Below are 21727 nucleotides of genomic sequence, written 5' to 3'. Positions count from 1 at the left end.
ATTTTAATTTACATACTCTTCCATTACTGATTTTAATTTGTTTTGAAAGTTGTGTGTTGTAATTTCGCCCACTTTGCTTTTTATAAGGCCTACTTCCGGGGCCCAGCATATGGCCCCCGAGGCTCTCCACACCCCCATGCAGCTTCTTCCGATCACCAGCAGACGACTCTCTCCCTCTCTCCCTGTTTGAGACGAAGCCCCGCCTCTGACCAGGTTACGGGGCGGGGCCTGGCTGTGCGGAGCCGGGAGGCAAGCAAAGAGTCTCTCTTCACAGCTGTGCTCCGCTCTTTGTCGGTCTCAGCTCCCTAGCGCCTGTGTTTGTGGTGGAAGGATACAAAGAGAGGGACAGACAGACAGCATGAAATAAAGACAGAGCATGAGAGCGACGGGGGCAGCAGAGGGACAAGAGCAGCCTAACCGGACTATGGTCTAGTCCCGACACGGATACTATTAGGCCTTTCTCCAGACTGGATACGGAGCTCCGCCGATGTGCGCACTGGATTTTACCCACCAAAGAGTGTCGAGACCGGGGGGAGAGGGGCGGACTTTACCGCGCAGGTAGGGTTTTGTCGCCTCTTTATAAGAAAAATGTAGAGAGGGTGTTCGTATTTTCCTAAACCGGGCTGTAGGAAAGCTGCGCTATAACAAAATGACCCTGCCTGCCTACTGCAGTGCCTCGGTGTTTGGTTTTTAAAAGCTTTGAAAACTCCTCAGCCCCTTTAAAAGCTCTGACGAAGAAGTGTTTCTTACCGAGAGGAAAGCTGCTGAAGAGACGCGGTGAAATAAAGCTCCGGGGTGCCCCGTTTATCTTTTGTCGGTGCTCCGCCGCAGTGCCTTGAATGTGTGTGTATGTAGGCTGTGTGTGTTTGTGTGTGTGTGTGTGTGTGTGTGTGTGTGTGGACTGTAGCCTACGTGCAAACTTGCTCGGGCAGCAATGTGTAAGCGGCACGTAGACTGCAGGGGCCGCGTATCGGACTCCCGTGATCAAAATATATAGTCCCGAGAGAGAGAGGTTTTGTTACAGTGGTGATTTTATCGCTCCTGGTCGGAGACGCAGCTGTAATTGCAGGCATGACGTTAGTGAGAGACCAAAGACACCAGGATAAAAGCCAAAGACTGTGTCCAATTCCTCGTTTTCATATGATTAATCTGAGGCTGGTGACTCGAGTTCCCTACAGCGGGATTAGGTAATATTTTTTCCGCTTGAGTTACTGGCTGCAATAAGCTGCGTGAACCCTCTCCTCCCGTCCAAAGGGGAATCAGTATAACAGGCTATTCCTGTACCTTAATATTTCTTTAGGGGCTTATAATGTGTCTGTGGCAGCAGATCATTATGGCTGTTGCTGTGTTATTTCTGTCGTAGCCTATCTGCAGGGTCATTGTGGGATAAGACCAGTCTGTAGTTTTTGTCGGAGGGGTTAAACAGGTTTCGTTTTAGTCTTTAGAGGGCGACGGGTTTCTTTTCTAGAAAAAGAGAGACCGGTTTCACAGTTGCCTTTTTTATGGCATAATAAATTGTCCAAGCAACATATTAATCACCGCTTTATGCACCAGGATGACTTCACCTTCGAAACCAATAGTTAGGCCATAGGATCATAGGTGTTAACCTTGATGACTAGCTCTTTCTTTCTCTGTTTCCCTTTCTCTCAGGACTGTGGGGGTTTAGGAGGGGAGCATGGATAAAACTTTGCACATTCTTCAGAAAGCCGCAGACGGTGTGCCGACCGGGATCTCCCTGGATATGAGTTTAAATATGGACGAAGGGGAAGATTTCACGGAACAGCAGATCGTGGGTCTACCGGACAAAATACCTCTGGTGAAACCTTATTTTAAAAAGAAGCAGAGGAAATTGGACGCCAAATGCCTCCATCGCGCCCTGGAGGATCCTATACTGACCACTTTGCTGAGCACGGATACGCTGGTCTCCGGGGATGGGGTGTTTGTTCCCCGGAACCAGCCGGGCCGGACTCCGGGAAACCTGTGTGCAGCGGTCGTGGTGAAACAGAACTGTATGGGCCAGGTTTGTCTCAAAGACTCGGGAGCTGCCGACGATGCCACAACTGGGGCTGGAGTACAGGGGTTGATGACCCGGGACGGTGATGTGGAAATAGCCGATACTACTGCGGAGCTGGAGGAGACAGAGCGGCGAGGGGAGCGACCCGAGATCACCGATCCTGCCCCTGACAGCCGTTGCTTTCAGCTGAAACCTGCCCCCAGGGCGGCCGGGAACAAAGTGACAATAACTCCCCCCGACAGGGATATACCTCCCATAGTTGCACCCCAGGCTCCTCACCAGGAGGCGACCATTAAAACCAACGACCTCTTAACCTCTGGGGCTAAAAACCTTCCAGTCAAAGACTGCACTGGAGCCCAGGACCCCCTTCCCCTCCTCCTGCAGCCCGACAAAGAAGTGCTATTTCAGGACAAAAGTGAAGAGGCCTCCCTGGACCTGGTTTTTGAGCTGCTCACTCAGCTCCAGTATCACACACACCAGTCAGACTCAGTGGACATTTGTGTGGATTTCCTCCAAGGACAGTGTGTTTATGGTAATGACTGTGCCCACCACCACACTGTCCTGCCCTTCCACTGGCAGATCCACAGGACCAGTAGTCAGACGTGGCAGAGCATAGCAGACGACTCCCAGGAACAGCTGGAGAGACTGTACTGCAACCCTGACAATGAGCAAGTCAGGCTCAAGTTTCAGTAAGTATCCCACTATATTTACCTCAACCTGCAGGCTGTTTTATATTATATTGTATAGACCATTGGCCCTCTGGATAGATACAGGATACACTGTGAGGGGAAGCAGTACCAGAGTTCTACTGTATTTCTCTTTTGGATCTGTTCCTGTGGGTAGGGGATCAATTTACTTTCAATTCAATCAGTTCAAAATAGGAATTGGAGCTACAATTCATGTGCTTGTGGAGGGGCATCATTTTCCTACATTTCGGTTCATTCTGGGAAACAGCTTTTAAATGTTATTTATAATAATTTCTCAATAAAAATATAGACCTTTAATAACAATATAACAAAACAATTTTTGTCACTGGAGCAATAGAGTTGGAAAGTACAGTACACTGCAGCCACACCAGAACATTGTGGTGTTGTAAGTACTGCTGAAAAGGCTACTGTGCGGTAAATTTATAGGTACTTGTGACATGGCAACAATGGTGCAGTAAGCTGATAGGCTGCTCGTGAAGATAAGCCACTTCTGGTTCGGTGTGTTGGAAACAGTAGACCTCTGCCTGAGCTTCCTCTTTGGTTTCACCACCGGTAACAAACTGAAAGCTTTGACTCTACAGCTGTTCTGTACATGTGTGGCTAATGGACTGTGGCCAAGTGAATATGTCTGTATGTTACTTTCACAACTCTTAGCACAGTAAATGTGGTTTATTTATTCATGTGTGAAAGTGTGTATTGGTCGTTTTATCCCCCATATGTGCGTGTGTGTGTGTTTGGCCTTCACACGTCTTCTAGTTAATGTGTACCTACATGTATCATGTTATTTGAACTATCATATCAGCTATCGTGCCCTTGTGGAGGCATGGCACTCCATCTCCCAGCACTGATATTGGTTATCTATTTCCTGTATTTCCCTGCTCCCAAACCCAGCCCTGTGATTGGCTGGAGCTTTCATCCAAGCCAGACTTTACAGCACTCATGGCAGAAAGCTGTGAACTTCCATGACCCTCAGTTGCCTTGTGTGGTCACTGACACAGACGCACTTGGCAGCTTCTTTCCTTCCCTCGGTCATAGACTTGTACACCACTGTGTACACTCCAACACACACGCACACACGGCTTGGCACACAGACGCTCACACGAATCGGCAGCTCAGTGGCTTGCAGTGCTCACACGCACGCCTTTTAGCAGACAGAGATAAACCTCTCTTTCACTCTCTCACACACCCACATAGATATACACACATGCAAGCACTTGGCAAGCCCCAGTGGGGTGACATACAGGAGTGTGCACTGCTTCCTGTAAACTCTATATGCAGGCATACTTTGTATGCAGGCACATTCTAAACCCTTATTCTAAACACAGGTTAATTATCGTTTATTTCGTCACAATCATCACAATTCTTAACATTACAATTTCTAAAAGCCCACTGTAACATCTTCGGTTTGCTTGCTTTGTCCAACCATCAGACCATCAGTTTATTTACTTAAAGATACTTTACTTAAAGATATTAAGTTAAAGAAAAGCAGCAAATCCTCACAACCGTGAAGCTTCAAATAAGTACATAAGATAGCTGCTGATAAATAGCTTCTTCTAATCAAATGATCACCTCACTATTTTCTCCTGTTAACATTTGCACTTACAGAAAGCAGATTTTATTAAGCAGTGAAACTGCCCTGCTTGTCCCAAAATCAGCAATCACACAGATGGTCAATTTTTGATGAAGGTGTGGGCACATCAAGGGCAAATAAATTTGTAAAATACCACATTTTAATTCTGTTATACACATGTTAACATTGGTGGAGTGTGACACAGCATTATGCCATTATATCCTTGAATCACGACCACACCCACACCCTGGATCGCATCATCAGACCTTTTGTGAGTTACCGAGGCCTTTGAGTGTCCACGTGTGTCTTTGTTTGCATCTGTGTGGACAGTAGACACACACACAGGTTTGTGTATGTCTACAAAGATTTGTATGTGTCCGTGTATTTGGCTTGTTGACTCATGTTTCGAACTGAAACTCTATGCAAAGCGCATATTGCCCCGCAAACAGGATATGCACCTGGTGGTGTCAACCCAAATTCTTCAGAAGCCCTTTGAGTGTGTTACACTCTCATACAGTCAGACGGGACCATCTGGCTCACTTGACTGAAAATGCAGTAGAAACTGGAAATTACAAAAGAGGTTTACCAGCACGTTTGACATATATTTGTCGTCATTATTATGATAATAATAATTATTTTCCTTAGATATTGAGAACAGGTCACTGTCATATAATTTGTAAAAAAAAAAAAAAAAACATTTCAGAATGCAAATATTTGCATTTGATCTTGGTTTGATTAGCACAAAAGTTATCAGAGATATTTCCTTTGGTTTTCTATGTTAAATTTTATATTTTCTGAGAATGAAGTCTCTTGACACACTTAAATGTTTTGTTCAAAGCTGGATAACCACTGAATTCACATGCATTTTCCCTTAATTATACCATTACAGGGACAGTCAACCCATTTTAAATTACACCTGTAAGCTCTGTAACTGCCCAATACATTTGCATCATGGCTATTCTTTATCATAAATCCCCCTGTTGCTTCTTCTGGAGTGCATTTCTATATATATTTTTTTTTTCAAGCACCCAAGATGTAAAGCTCACAAGAATGTGGCTTTGAATGTATGAAGTTTTTTTAACCCTGACCTCAAAAACAGGTTTGTCTGTTTGAGAATGGTAGAGTTGAAACGTAACGTAAAACATTTAACATGACGTAAAACGTTTTCATTCCTGAGACACATGACTTCTCTGACAAATAACTCACACAGGTTTGTAGGTTTTGGAGTTTTGTCTGCAGCGAGTAAACACAGGTTGTTTCTGGTTTGGTAAAGTGGTTTAATCCAGTGTTTATTTACAGCACAGGTCAGAACTGAAAATGGGTTGTTGAGCATTTTCAGTCCTGACCTCTGGTGGATGTGAATACTTTGAAATAGTTTGTTTCGGTGACATGCTGTCACTGAGTAAACTCAGAAATGGTTTGAGGCTCTGAGAGCTGAGCAACCTGTCGAGGAAAAGTCAGCGAAGTTGTGTAGTGTTCACTTGGTTCTGGTTAATCATCGCTGAGTTTAGTCATTTACTCAAAGCTTTGTGTTGCACAGGGTGTGTGAGAGCTCTTTTGATACTTTTCTTTAGAGATGCAATCCAGCCTGTCTTTTCATGCACGCAAGCGTACACACATACACACACACACACACACAGGGCGAAGGCATCACTGTGGTTACCACAGCCAAATGATAACATTGTTAGTGATCTAAAGAGCAGCAGATGATTTAACAAGCTCTTCTGTCGGTATGGCAACACAGGCCTGTTTTGCCTTCTGCAGAGGTGTGTGTGTGTGTGTGTGTGTGTGTGTGTGTGTGTGTGTGTGTGCAGAAAAGGAACGGACAGAAAAGAAAATGTACGATCAGTTTTGTGTGTCTGCTTCTGATTATGTGCAATGCGGCCTATTGTACCGTATGTGTGCGTGTGTATGTGAGTGTGTGTGTTCTGTGCCGAGCGGTTCCTGTGTGTGTATGATCCATAGCACAGGTTAATCCCATCCATATGATAAGCAGGAATGGAAGTCTGGCTAATCCACCTTAGTCATGAACTCAGCAGTAAGGAGGAATGTCACAGTCATCGCTTCTAAAAGTTATACTGTAATAATCCTCGGCTGTACGGTTGCTTGTTAACAGATTTATGCTGTGCTGTAGTGTGTGTTTGTGTGTGTGAGAGAGAGAGAGAGAGAGAGAGAGAGAGAGGGAAGGTATGAAAAAAACATATGCACTTTATTTCTTCCTGACTGATCTGAAGAGTTTTATGTGACGTCTGTTATTTACAGGAACACACAAATTCTTGACCAAATCTCTCATAATTAGGCCAATTTCCTGTAATAGGGGGCTTAAGACTTGAAAAACATTTTGCTGATCTTTGCGCAACTGTGACGAAGCACACATTTTTCGTGTGTGTGTGAGAGAGAGAGAGAGAGAGAGAGAGACTCTTTTGTTGGCCAGGTGATAAAAGCCTTGCTTGTCATTAACTGACATAAAGAGTCACCAAGCACCAAGGGCAGGCCGACCTGACACCAATGTGTGTGTGTGTATGTGTATGTATGTGTGTGTGTGCGCGTGTGTTTATATCGTGGGGGATCCCATGTTACCTCAGTGTGCCATGGACCAAAGAAAATCAAGGACAATTGTGTCTATGAGAGCTTGTTTGCGTGTGGCGATTGTGTATGTGAAAAGTGTCAGATAATCAGACTGTGTGTGTGTGTGTGTGTGTGTGTGTGTGTGTGTGTGTGTGTGTGTGTGTGTGTGTTTGTGTGTGTGTGTGTGTGAGTGAGTGAGTGAATGAGTGTAGCTATAACGTGTCAGACAGCCCATGCCATGAATCAGTGGGGCGAGGTCCGGGTCACTCTGCCTCTTATTACTCAGAGTCAGCCTTCATCACTCCATCTTTTTTTTCCCCTCTTCATCTCTTCCTTCTTTTTCTTTGTAATCTTTCCTTACTGAATGTTTCGCCCCCTATGTTTCCTTGTCTCACCCTCTTTCACTCCTTTCCCCTCTCTCTTTTATATGTTTTTTTTTCATTCCTCAAATGTCCCTTGAGGGTCCAAAGAGGTGTAAGAGATGTGGAAATGTGTGTGAGCCCCTGCACTCAAACACTATCATTTTTCACTCTTTCTTTGTTTTTCTCTATCAGATCTTCTCCTTTTCAAGTGTCACTAAGTGTTATTTTTGCTGTCAAACTCTTTATCTTCTCACCCCCTTTTTCTCTCACATTTAGCATCCTTGGGAGATTCTATATTTTCAGAGAGAGGGTGAAAGCACTAAGAGAGAGGACACAGTGAACTATGAGCCTAATGATGTGGTGTAGAGGAGGACAGAGAGATACACTCTTACAGAAACAATCTAGGACATGCAGAAGACAACAGTGAATATTTTTTTCTGTTCTCAGTTCTGTGTGTGTGTGTGTGTGTGTGTGTGTGTGTGTGTGTGGTTGACTTCATGTTATTCACAGCCTTTAGAGCTGAAAAACAAAATCAAATGAAGCACATTTAAATAGATAACTGGAAAGTGAATAGCACCAATATGAGGAAATAACACTTACCCATGACATCAAGGTAGTGTGCGTGTGTGTGTGTGTCTGTGTGTGTGTGCCTGTGTGTGTGTGAAGGCAGCCTTCGTCAGCAGATTTGGTTGTCTGACTGACTTATCAAGGCGTGACTGGATGAAGTTTGCGTGTGTGTACATGAATCTGTTGAAAGAATGCGTGTGTGTGCACGTACTGGGGTGAGTGAGTGCTCATGTTGTTTTTTTTTTTTTTTTTAAGTCTGTGACGTTCACAATAGCATGACTGATGCTGGTATGCGGGTCCTTGTGTGTGCAGCCGTGAGAAAGTTTGAAGGTGTGTGTGTACGTGTGTGTGCTGAAGGCAATGTGGGGGATTAACAGCCATTTTGACAGTGCAGTGAGTTTTCTTAACCTTTATTTATTCAGGGAAAGGTTTTGCTGAACACGCCCTTTTCCCCCTTTTTTTTTTTAACCTGCTCTCACATTCAGTACTGATCCACACATTCACACCTGGGAGCTCCCCAGCACAAGAGCAAGAGCAGGTTTGGTGCATTTTCAGTGCCACATGCTTTTTGCTCAAGAGCCTTCTTCTTTCACCTTTAGCACACCAACACCCCTCCCAAGTCAGCAGTTTGGTTTTCCATTCAAATGTCAAATTCAAATATGCCTCTCCAGATCTGCTCTGCATTTTTCAGTTGGCTTTCGTGTGTGTGTACCTTTGCACTAACTTGGAGCAGCCCGACATTTCAAGCGTGGTCTTGAAAAGCGTGGACCTTGCCAGAGTGGGCGTGCCTCGCGTCTCTTTCCAACTTTTGATTGGCCTCCAGGTTGAAAGCACCGAACTCTCAGTGCACTTAATTTAACCGGCGGAATTTTATTTTTAGAACGGCACAAACTAGTCTGGGAGCGAGGGAGCGAAAAGAGTCTGTGAAAGGCTCGGAAAATCATTGACTGACCTCTCTGGAGACCTGTCTTTGTCTGAGTGTGTGTGAAAGAGACAGAAAAATAGTGGTAATGAGTGAGATGGGGAGGTGGCCTGTAAATGTGCCAAAGTTCACTTAACTTCCTTATAATAAAACCAAGAGTATATATATGTGTGGATCTGTTTGTGCATCATAAGCCGCTCTTGAATTTACACACACAGGCACAGAAGCTCTTGTCATCATAACGTACCACTGCAGGCAGAAACTGTTCTGTACTGAAAGACAGAGACAGTAACAGAGAGACAGAGCGAGGGAGTGAGTGAAGGCCATGCAGGTGCATCTACTGCACTTTCTTGTTCAGACAGAAAAAAACAGGAGAGACAGAAAGAAGCAGTGAAACAGGGAACAGAGCAAAGAGATGACGGAACAAAGTGAGACACAAATTAAGAAAACGAAGTGAGCAGTCGGCTCAGAGGTGAAATAAAAGATGTACTGTTCTCATAGTTAATTTGTTTGTGCTACATTTTCAGTTCCTTTCTTGTAGCATCCTCCCATATGCCCATCTTCTCCTGTACCACCAATTTCCATAAACCTTTTCTCTTCTGTTTCTCTGTTCTCTTCCCTCCCTTTCAATTTTAATTCTGTTTTTTTTTTCGTATGGAACCGAAACCTTTTGTAGTTACTTGAATGCATGGAAACAGTCCAGAAAACATTAACTCATGCGGACATCTGCGTTATCTATCTGCACTGTGTTTCTGGTAATCCAATGTTCTGGTAATCAGTGACTCGCCCCTCAGTTACTGTTTAGTTTCCGCACGTGCTTAGCGGATGAATTCCTATTTCACTTCCTCTTACAGAGATGCAGTCACACTATGACTTAGCAGAAGCACAAACTGTAAATACAGTGTTTGTAATTAGTATTAGTATCAAAGTGCGTGGATGTTCGTGAAAAAATGACTCAGCACCTCACATTATCACCATCCTGACCGAAACTGTGTGTGTGTGTGTGTGTGTGTGTGTGTGTGTGTGTGTGTGTGTGTGTGTGTGTGTGTGTGTGTGTGTAACTCCAGCGACCAGCATTTGCACTTACAGTAGATGAAACTGAATACCTGTATACTGTGTGTCCATTACAATATGAGGTTTCATGTCTACAGGCTGTTGAACTAATAACTCATCAGGTTCACACACTCCCTCTCTCAGTGTCTCTGTGTTTTAGAAGAGAACTTCAAAAGACTGTAATTGCTCCAGTGCTTTATTTAGCACGAACCTAAGGCACAATCATTAGCAGAACACATCCCATGCTTTACACACACACACACACACACACACACACACACATATACTTCCAGACGGACACACACTCACCGATGTCTAACCTTTGACATTAAATCCAATTAGTTTCCCAGCAAAAAATCAATGAGCCCATTAACACTGTCAGGTTCTGTGCGTGTATTTTGTGTGTTTTATCAGTGTGAGTGTCCTGCATAGTTTGCATTTCTGTGTGTGTGTGTGTGTCTGCGTGTTTCCGCCTCTCTGTCTGTCTGTCTCTTCCATCCATGGCATAGCGTGCCAGTGTAGGATGCCCACGTTTATGTAAGTGGTATGTCTGACCCAGAAAGGATTTGCCAGAGGCCCTATGGAGGACTCTAATGTAGAGAGACTGATGCACACACACACACACACACACACACACACACACACACACACACACACACACACACACACACACACAATGTGGCTTTAACCCATGCTTGTCGAGACAAAGAGGGGTTAAGGGAGGTTGGATGTATGCACATCGCAATATTATGTCTTTCTACTATTTTGCAGGTGCTAGTACTACTGTATATTTTGTGTTCAGTTCATAGTGTAAATATAAATTCAACCTTCCAAACAGAAAGCTCAGGATAATCCTCCATGTTTTACCAGTTATTGGCTGACATGTTTTTATTCTGTATATCTTATTTTCTTTCATCCGTGCATGTTTACATGTGGCATGTAAGTCATGTAGCTGACACTGTCATCCTGTGTGACTCATACTGAGCAGGCAATTAGAGGTTTGGTCGTCTTGCTCCAGGGCACTCGGGTTAAATTAAGGTTCCATCAGCAGCCGCATGACCAGACATGTGGCTGCTGATGGAAATATAAACTGTGACCATTTAACAACAAGGTCACCGTGCCACAGCCACATGTTAGCTGACTGTGTTAATGTGAATGTGAATGATGTTTTTTTCACTCTGACTGCAGTAGTAGTTTTTTTTTTTAACAATAGCTTCAACTTTGCTTTTCAGGGGTCGAGTGTTTTCTCTCGACTTCGGGGCGATGCGAGTGTGTGACCTGGAGTTTGACCGGGTCCGACGACTTACCACTCCCCCGAACCCTCTGCCCACACCCACAACGGGCCCAAATCCCACCCCCAGCTGTCACACAGTGTGGAAGTACTACTGCAGAGACAACTTTGGCTGGAGGGAATACTCCGAGGTGAGTCACTCAGTGCATTTATATGTGTGTGTATGTGTGTGTATGTTTGTTTGTGTGCACGCTCTATGAACATGAGGCCAGACACATTAACTCTGCCCACACCAATCAATTGTCTAGCCACTGTGATGGGATCGATTTAGACACAAACACATATACACACCTTAATACCCCTTGTGACACAGCTGTCCTCAGCCAATTGCAATTATTCCACCAAATCAGTAAAAATTGACTGTTTTCTCTTTTGTGTGTGTGACTGAGCCTCATGATGACACTTGTTATCACCTTGGCTTTTTGTTTTCTGTACATTGCCCAACAGTTGACTGACATCTCCCTCCCCAAACCCTCCATTCCTCTGTTGAATGAAAATACAGAGCAGCCAAGTGTTTAAAACGATAAACAATTGAATCTAAACTCTACTTCGTGTCTTTGTTCTCCTGTTCTTTTTCCCTCCACAGCCGGTGGTGAAGCTCATAGAGGAGGCGAGTTCGAGGGGTCTTAAGGAGGTGCGATTTGTTACGCTCCAGAACCAGTACATCCTCAACATCAGGGAGGGCTTCCAGCAGAACGCCATCTTCGGGTTCAGACGTCAGATCAAGAAGCGGCCCATGTTCATGTCCTCTGTGATGCTTACACCCCACCTACAGTAAGTAAAGACATTTAACACTTGAAGTAGCTATTTCCTGTGCTGTTACAATGACGAGGTGAGCACCGTTAGAAACATAGGCTTGATGTGACTGGTTCATGATGGCATGGAGGCTATCTGGATGGTAGAAAGTAGCCTGTTATTTCTAAGCAGTGTTTTAACTTCTATGAAGGATAGCACAACACTCTGATAAGCATTGGGGTTTTGAATTACTGCAAGTTAATTGTAAGGCAAAGTGGCAGGAACAGTCAGTCCTCAGTTGAGAGGTAGAGGTCATTCACTTGATTGATAGTCTCTCTTTGTCTCTTACTCCCCGCTCCTATTTCCCGTTGTACTCTCCAGCAGAGCCTCACCAATCATTTAACACTCAGATCTCAACCTTGCTGGGGAACATTTAGTATTTTGGATATCAACGCATGTTAACTATTCAAACTAAGTCCTGGATTTTGACATAAAGTGCCTGGCGACGCATGCACAGTAACACACACACACACACACACACACACACACACACACACACACACACACACACACACACACACACACACAATTTTGGCTCTTCTCATAGCTCTCTGTGTTCTGTGAGCGTCCTGAGTTCCTGTTTGGAGACAGACAGGCACACAGAGGTCAGTACACAAAGCCAACGTCATAGTTAGGGCTGAATTCTCAAAAGCCCCTGAACGCCACATTCGCCTTTAATCCATTTCAAGACCGTGGCGCCCTGGCAGTCTGAGCCGAACTGGAAACCTACATTAACACTTACACATTACAGCTCAGATGTTTGGCAAATCAACCCGAGTCACCGGGACACAGGAGCTGCTCTGTGCACAACGAAGCAGGGCTGAACCAGACAGACGGAAAATTAGATAATGAGGCAGACGAGGACAGATGAGGCAGGGGACAGGAGATACACAAAGAGGGGATAGCCAACCAGAAGGAGAGAGAGTGAGGGGGGAAACAGAAGAAGTTCAAGAATTATCACAGAAGTAATTTAAGCCAGACTTCATTCTTATTTTTCTCAGAACTAGTGAGAAAATCTGTGAATTACAGTACATGAGATCAGAGAAGAAATGAGCTGATTTCAGAAATCTCCAGCTACCATTTTCTTTGTAGCAGGGACGCGATCTGCCTCGCTGCACTCGCCTCACTGATATTCCTGAAACAAGTGATACCAGATTGGAAACAAGTGGAGTCATCTTAACCCATTTGCAGGTTTTTTTTTTTTCTCACTTCCTTTGCAGAGCAGCCTGCTCTAGCGTTCGTCCTGCCAGTGTCCCACACAGAGCGAGCGCTAGTGCGAGCTGTTCCTGCAGGGCCCAGACTGTCAAGAGGAGACAAAATGGAGAGAGGAAAATTAGCTGGAGGAAGCGGCAGACAGAGAAAGAATGAGGGAGAAAGAGACAGCGAGTTTGAGAGTGAGATAGAGAGCACAGTCAGAGGAAGTGAGAAAGAGAGAGAGGTCTAAATGGTTTCCAGACTGGGCGCACAGCAGAGTAGAGCTGGTGAGCGAAGGAGTGTGAAAAGCGACTGTGGGGAGCTGGAATTTGGATCGAGGGATTTATTCCTGGGACCTTTTTTTTTTTTTTTGTAAATCTGTTTGTTGTGTGTATGTGTGTGTGCCTCATTTAATCACTTAGTAGGAACCAAAATCTGATCACACAGTCACATAATGGAGGCAAAAAGCTGGTCCCAAAACATTAAAATCTTCTTCCTTGGTTGAATTTATTTAGTTTTTCCAGGGGAATGCGTGCAAGTCAATGCAATGTCCTCCCAAGTGACCAAAAGAAGTTTGTGTGTGTGTATCAGGAACAATCTGTGCTAGGCTTAGAGGTTGAGGTCATTAGCTTGATTGGCACTCTCCCTCGCTCCCTCCCCACCTCTCCTCTCCCTCTCCTTCTGTCATCTCTCTCTCTCCTGATGATGTTATTTTCGGCCATCTCCCTCCCTCTCTCCCTGCCTTATTATCTGTCCTAATCTTTCACCTTTTCACTCTTTCTCTCCCCCAACTGCATCAGTCTCTTGTTATCTGTCTCTTTTCATTTCACACTTGTTTTCTGCAGCAGACTGCCTGTGATCTTTTCAAAGCACACGGGGAATAGAGACATCGATTGCGGGGAGAGATTGAGACAGGACAGATGAGATGAGAGGGAGAAAAGAGATGAGAAAAACTGTAGAGCTGACTCAGAGTCACCTGATCGCAGGCTCTTGACAACACATACACACGCACACACACACACACACACACACACACTGTCTTATGGCTGATAGGGCTAACAGCATTTACAGTTACAGAGTGATAACTTGACAGCCAAACCACTGTTATTGACTCAAATGCCAGACACAATAGTTCCATTGTCACTTCCATGACAGCTCTGCAATTGGCATTTTACTCCCCCCCTTCTGTCTTGTTCTCGTTCCCGTCTCTCCCTCACTCTGCCTCCCTGTTGTCTTGTTTGGTGTCTGGCTTTCATTTTCACGCGGCCCCGCTGTTTTTGTTTGGTCGGTGACGGCTGACGGCTGCTGTGGAGCTGCTCCGCTCCGCAGCGCAGTGATGTCATTGTTGACAGTTGGTGGGATACGATTTTGGAAGTTCAGACGCGCCAGTTCGTGGCAGCAGACATCAGTTCTGTTTTACGTTAGGATGCAGCCTTGATTGGAAACACATGGGGATGGAGGCAGGGGAAGGTGGAGAGATAGGTAGCCTGCTGTGATGTGCGGCTTGCTGTTGATGCTTTCGGTGCTATAAATGAACAGGCCTGGGATGCTGCTTTCACTGACCCTCAGCAGGGATGGACACTGGCTAATAAAAAAAGCACTATCTGGAATGATGAGATCTGCAGCACACTGTTAAAGCAGAAGCTAACATGTCAACATAAAGCCTGTCACTATCAGAGTAAATGCTATGATTGGTCAGCTTTTTTACTTATAGATGGCCTTTATGTTGAAAACGTTAGTTGCCAGATCTTGCCTCAGCTGTCCTGTCTGTTGAGGTACCAGTTTAAGCTCTGAGATTTGTTCATCCTCATTCTACTGCAGCAAATGAAAAAGCATCTTGTATGTGAATGGTTATACGAAAGAGTGGCTCATCATGTATAAAGATAAAGCTTTTTTGACTGTATGTTTCAACCGTTTTCTCCTGTTATTTATTTATCTTTTGGTAATTTGAGTTGATAATCAGTTGTTGATATATTGAGAAATTTCCTCTGATAGAAATCAAAGCTCCATTTTAACCCAAATAATCCTTACATGCTGAATTGGGTCATTGTTAGGCAACAGATGGCCTGCTGTGCCATGCTATTTATGTTATCAAATAATTTGAATTAATTGGAGGTTTACTCAATAATTGAACACTCTCTATTTTCCAAAGTACTAAATTACATAGCTGTTGCACAAACCTGCATAGCACGAACCTATTTGAATTTATGGTTACTACTCACGCCCTTTGTAGGAAATTATAGGAAACTACAGGAATCAAAAAAGTGTTTCCATGTTTGAGTAAAAGAATTACACAAAGAATTATTTAAATTATTTTCATTATTTATTAATCTGTTGATTATTTTTTATTATTGACTTCCAGAGCCCAAATTGATATCTTCAGATGTCTTGATTTGTCTGACCATCTGTCCAAAATACCTCAGTATTCAGTTTACACTAATATGAAATGTAGGAAATCTTCAAAGGGTCAATTATCAAAATTGTTGATGATTAAGTTTCCCATCTTTTCTTTCCAGGACGTTGGGCGGCCTCTCCTCATCTCCCCTCCCCTGTTCCCCCTCCTCCATTTCCTCCTCCACCTCCTCCTCCATGGATATCTCCACGTCGCATCCCCTCTCGCCGACTACCACCAACCCGCCCAGCCTTTTTCCGGAAACGTGGTTGCCCATGACGATGAGCCAGGACTTCCTGCAGGTGCCTGTCTCACGTGAAGACCGCAGTTACCGCACAGTGTACAGCCTTTTCCACAAGACGGTGTCAGAGACCAAGTTCAGGATCATCAAGATCCTGCGCGTGCAGAACCCCTTCCTCTGGGAGAAGTACAAGAGGTGAGCCAAGAAGCAGAAGCCTTTTACTTAAGACCCTTATTTAAAGCACTTCCTCGTTGCAGAAGATATCATCTGTTAATCTAATCTCAAATCATAAATCACTTCCAATAATCGCAACCAGTATTCATCATGTTTCAGAAATGGTGGAAACATTTCTGTCAGTGTCAAGAAGTTTGTCGTCATCAGGTTTTCTTTTGCATGAATTTTTCCCTTTAATGCTGTGTGGAGAAACTGTGGCGCACTTGCGGTTGTTTTCATTGAACGTAACTCTGCTGAATTGCTGAAGTGATCACCAGCTACTCTGTCATGAGAATGGTATGATTTTATGTGGAGGATTTAGTTGATTTGATAGTAATTTTTTTCACCAGTCAAGATACTATTTAGGTTTTAAATATAATAAGAAAATTTCTGTTGTGTTAGAGTTCCTAGTTTCACATGTTTTGCTTTTGTGGCACAGAATGTATTGTCAACCTTTTTATCCAGATGAACTCAAAGAGTATTTTAGGCCCAGCTGCGTATGTTCTTGCAGACAGAAACAAGAATAAAAACATTTCTTAAGAAAAAACACAAGGGTGAAAAAGACACAATGTGAGAGGAGGAAGAAATGAGAAAATAGGGCAAGTGGGACCAGCTGTGCAGTGGCACTTCATGAGAATAGGTCCACAGTGGTGTGTGAACACGGCAGATGGAGAGATGTTTGGTGATGATGATGTTCCTGTCGCAAACACAGTGGGCTAACCACTGTGGTTGAGCAGGGCAGGTCCTATCAGCTGTGACAGTTAAACTCTCCCACACTGACTGGTACCGCACGGTTTCACAATGACTGACAGTGTGTGTGTGTGTGTGTGTGTGTGTGTGTGTGTGTGTGTGTGTTTTTGTGTGTGCGTGCGTGCGTGCGTGCATGTACAGACTCTAGAAGTGATACCCTCTTTGAATGTCAGTAGATTTCCTCTTCCCACACTTGGTTTCTGACAGGGAGACCATAACTGTTTGCTTGCATGTCTGCGCGTGTGTGTGTGTGTATGTGTGTGTGTGTGTGTTGCATGTGAATGGCTTGTTATTGATGTCAAGGAAAGTTGATCAGCGTCATCCTAAAATTGGATAGTAGGAAATTAAAGTGTGTGTGTGTGTGTGTGTGTGTGTGTGTGTGTGTGTGTGTGTTAGTGTGTGTGTGTGAGTGTGTGAGTGTGTGTGCTTCGATGTGTGCAGTGTCGGTCTGTGTCAGGTCACAAGCTGTGCAGTCATGAGAGGTCATGCCTGGGTCACAGCCTTTCAAAAACGCTTTCGCTCAGATCAAATGAGCTGAGTGTGTGTGTTTGCATGTGTGTGTTGCTCAAGACAAGGCTTAGGCCCAGTGTTCTTTTAGAGCAAACAAGGCTGTGATCACGACTTTTGAATAGAAAGCAGGGCTGCTCTCACCTGTTTACTAATTAATCACATGAGAGATGATCTGTCTTTGTTCACCAGCCTGTTCCCATTTGCTTTCTAGTTTATTACTTTTTTTATTCAATATTCTTAAATGAAGAAATAACCTCTGAACACTGGAAATCTGTTAACTTCATCTGCAAATCTGTCTCACCTTCTGTCTCCCTCTGCTCCAACAGGAAGAAGGAGTACATGTCGCGGCGTATGTCAGAGATGGACCGGCTGCTGAGTGAGCGCCACCTTTTCCACGGCACCTCTGCCGACGTGGTGGAGGGCATCTGCAAGCACAACTTCGACCCAAGAGTCTGTGGCAAACACGCCACTATGTTTGGTCAGGGCTCCTACTTTGCCCGCAAGGCTGTCTACTCCCACAACTTCTCCAAGCGCTCGCCCAAAGGAGTCCACTGCATGTTCCTGGCCAAAGTCCTCACTGGCAGGTGTGTGTGGGCGCAGCTTTATTACACTGCAAAAATGCTTCATTAGGGGTTGGATATATGGATAAAATGTTATATCACATTTATATCACAATGTTGTGTATCAGTTGAGATTAAAGTCACAAGATGGTGATGCCTAATTTTAGGTAATGCAGTGAATTATATATTTGTTTTGAGGTTTAAAACAGTCAGATGAATTAATTTGCGAAAAAACACCACTTGATACTTGTGACACCATGCTTTGGTTTGAGGTGTTAGCTCAAGGGTACATGCTTTCATAATATCATGTTTTGGTGTTTCTAAATGTGCTATTTAGTATGTCCGGCACATACAGTACCTCTGCTGAAACATGTCTTTTTGACCCTGTCCCCCTTCATTGAGTGCTTCTAAATTAAATACACAAAACACATTACAACATTAATTTGGATCATTGAAATCCTGAGCTTCTTTTCCATAAACCATTATTAAGTCATGCTATGGATCACGCCAGCCCCATCCCTTGAGCTGCAAGTCAAATCCAGAGCCACACATGTAAAACAGCAGATTTGGCTGAACCCATCATACATCACCAGCTTTGCAGACAGTCTGTGGCGCGCCAGGAGGATGGTGTGGTGGTTTGGAAACACACTACACACAATCCCCGTCCACTCCAAACCTGGCTTCAATCTGTTCCACAGTGCAGGCAGAGACATTGCTTCCAGACCTGAGCGGGGATATAGACCAATAAAGAAGTTGTCTGTGCAGTGTGATTAACTCTCCTGTCTGAAACTGTATCTGGTGCGCAGACTCTTAATGTCTCTACCCACCGTCTTTGTCTGTAGCTGAAAATGTTCTTATTTTAACATGTTTTATTTATGACCCCAGAGGCAGTGGTACACAGATTGATGGATTACGGTTCTTTAGGGCTTGACATGAATATTTAAGGGAGGAAAAACAAACTGGTTAAAATGCGCTGACTCAATTCATATACTTACAGTACATGCATTTCATGCACTTACAGCATAAGCTTATATTATTTAAGGTTCTCTAAAACACAGAGAGGAGCAGCAGTCAATCATTAAATTTAGAAGAATCTTCTTTTAGAGGGTATCTTATTCTTCTGTAACTCCAGACTTGGAGAACTGAATGGAAATCTGTAAGCAGCATTTTCCCCAACCACAATACTAACCTTGTCTCCATCTTCTTTGTTGTGTCTCTATAGGTTTACTGTAGGAAATCCCTCCATGCGACGACCTCCTCCCATCAACCCTCGTGACCCTTCCAGTGACCTTTATGACTCCTGTGTGGACAACTGGGTGGACCCCCAGATTTATGTCATCTTCAACGATGACCAGAGCTACCCTTACTTTATCATTCACTACGAGGAGGTACCCAGCACTGTCGCTGTCTAAGCCCTGGATCAGACCTGGATCTGTCTGTATTTGCAAATACTGATTCATAGTTTTCTTCAGTCTGTTAAAGGTGTTAGATCGGTGGAGTTTGGTAGTTGAGCTGAAAAGGAACAATTTAGACCAATAACAAGCTGAAATTTAGAGTATTGTTGCTTTAACCAACACTATTGGAATCACTTTCTTAGACTGAACTTCACCCATCTGCTGCAGGTCAAAACAAAATCTATGAAATATTTGCAAATACTCAGTGATCCTGGTCTATAGTCAACTGGATCCAACCAGACTGGACTGCAGTAAGGAACAAAAGACTGGTTGGAACCGGATTCAACTAAACAAAACTGGACTAGCAAAGGATTGCACCTGTTTCATCCAGTGCTTAGAAGTGGATGACAACAGACAACAGCTGCAACAGACTTGACTGGACTCGTATACCACACTTTGTTATCTAGTATGAACAGGAGCCTAGTGATGATCATCTGACACTAGAGGATTTAATCTACCTTATTATTCTGGAGCAGATGCAGGAAAAACCTAGTCCCGTTATCATTTTGACTTAGTCGTATGGCTGTATATGAACTCAGTTCCACATCAGGACAGGCGCTGTGGTAGACAGTTAGCATCTTGCCAGATCTGTGAATGCCCAACTGGCCATTTTATTATTCTGAGGAAGCAGCAACCAACCAATCAGAGGCTTCCATAAAGAAACCATGGCAACACCGACCCCCTTCATTCTCTTGCAAAAAAAATCATAGTAAGTGTTTACCCAGCCTCCGGCCCATATGTTTTTTCAAGTCTATGTGCTGCGTGTTTGAATCTTTTTATTTAGTGGACATGAATCTTGTGGCCTCTTCAACCAGACAACGGACATGAGTTTCAGTGGGACTTTTCCAAATGGACATCCACATACCCTAAACCTCCAGGCAAAGGTTTCACATGAAGCCAGTGCTGTTCCTGGTTGGCATCTTTGCCTTTGTGCCCACCACTTTGATTCCTCGCGGGTGACTGAAAAGTGTATAGTTTCCCACCAGGACTCGATGGCGATGCCTCTGTTGCTGCAGCGGCAGCAGCGCCGTAGCGTTTTGACAGGGAACCCCCCTGAAACTCATCTCTCTTGGACCGCTCTCTCGCTCAGAGACAGTAGACATGTTTTACTGAGACAAACTGTACAGATGTTCTCTTTGTTTATATTTGAACTGTGTGCCTTTTGTTCATAAAAATGTTTATTTATGTTAGTTTAATGTAACATTGATTAAATAAAGAATCTAAAAGAGAAAATGACTAATTGGTGAAGTAATTCTTTATCTTAATCATCTAAATTCAGATTTATTAGTCGGGTCATGTTGTTATTTCGAACCTCACTCCAGATATTCCTGTAAACAGGCAAATCAACAAAGGCTCTCAAAGTGGGAGGAGCTTTGAGTGGGCCACTGCAAAATTAGCATAATATAGACTTTATTCATTAGAGTGATCAAAAGCAGCTACTGCAATCCCAATTGTGCATCTAAACACAAAAAAGGTTCTGTATGGGAGACATTAACCTAGTGGCAGAGGATCTTAGCATACAGAAAGGACACAGAAGGAAACAGCTCACCTGTCCATTAGTAACAAATTCCCCCCTACCAGCATCTCTTAAGGTCACAAATTAACATGTAATATCTGTACAAAAACTGTAAAGTTACAACAACGGTTTCTAGGGGCCAGATTTGTGCCAAATTATTTTCAGTTAGCAGACAACCACACCAGTAACTAGTCATGTCCAAGAAACAACATAGAATTTCCGTTTTTACACTTTGATGAATAAGAGTATTTCCCAAAATGTTGAACTACTGCTTTACTGGCCACTACAATACGCAGTGAAAAAAGGTAGTTCTGCTTATTGTAACTGTCGGCCACATTCGGTCGACTGCAACGCTGAGAGTTAGGTGATATTAGTTTTGTTCATCTGATTATTTGTTCTTGTCATGGTCAAGTGGTACTGAAATCAGAAAAGAATTCTCTTATGTTCAACCCAACCTTTGTCTGCCACCAGCCCCCCACCCCACCCCCCCACCAACCCCAGCAGTGTATTATCTGAGAACCATGTCTAATGTGGTCCAGAGGGAGGCTGCCCGGAGGTAGCCGTCTATCCCAGCCCAGAGACAGCTCACATGGGGCAAACAGCAGACCTCACCACCTCCCTCCTCCACCTCCTCCTCCTCCTGTGCAGCTCATTCACTTCTCATTTCTCAGACTAACTTCTCCCTCCTTTGGTATCTTTCACTTCATCTGTTGTCTGTCTATGCCTAATCATTTTATCTAGCTTTCTTTTCTCTTTCTCTGGCTTGTTTTCTTTTGCAGGTTTTATTTGTTTCCAGGGCCATAGCTGCCATTGAGGAAAATGAGGTCACATCCTTGGTATTTAATTATCTTTTTCTCTTTTATTTTATTTTTTTGTGAATTTGGGGGTTAATGGAATAGGTCGACATTTTGCTGATAGTTAGTTAAGTAGATTGATACCTTTTCTCATATCTATAAATATATAAAAATGAAGCTACAGCCAGGAGCTGTTGGCTTAGCCTACTACAGACACTGGAAAGGAAGAGAAACGGTTAACCTGGCTCTGTCTA

The 21727-nt window shown here is 43.9% G+C and overlaps 1 protein-coding gene across 2 annotated transcripts; it reads left to right on the top strand.

Annotated features, from left to right (window-relative positions):
• Nucleotides 1–260: 260 nt before the first annotated feature.
• Nucleotides 261–20396, top strand: tiparp (TCDD-inducible poly(ADP-ribose) polymerase). 2 transcript variants are annotated; one of them, XM_023405633.2, is made up of 7 exons: nucleotides 261–558; nucleotides 1651–2703; nucleotides 10996–11185; nucleotides 11641–11828; nucleotides 15560–15871; nucleotides 17476–17733; nucleotides 18932–20396. In XM_023405633.2, exons 2-7 carry the CDS (start codon nucleotides 1676–1678, stop codon nucleotides 19119–19121), a joined length of 2166 nt encoding a protein of 721 aa, XP_023261401.1. In that variant the 5' UTR covers nucleotides 261–558; nucleotides 1651–1675; the 3' UTR covers nucleotides 19122–20396. The 2 variants fall into 2 exon arrangements, with proteins under 2 accessions (XP_023261401.1, XP_023261402.1); XM_023405634.2 differs by lacking the exon at nucleotides 261–558 and adding an exon at nucleotides 946–1187.
• The last annotated feature ends 1331 nt before the right edge of the window (nucleotides 20397–21727 follow it).

This window comes from Seriola lalandi, unplaced genomic scaffold, assembly GCF_002814215.2.
Source record: "Seriola lalandi dorsalis isolate HSWRI2012SDOR001 ecotype SW California unplaced genomic scaffold, Sedor1 jcf7180002054281, whole genome shotgun sequence".
NCBI lineage: Eukaryota > Metazoa > Chordata > Actinopteri > Carangiformes > Carangidae > Seriola > Seriola lalandi.
The sequence above is the reverse complement of the archived record's forward strand: the minus strand, read 5'-3'. Positions and strand labels throughout refer to the sequence as shown.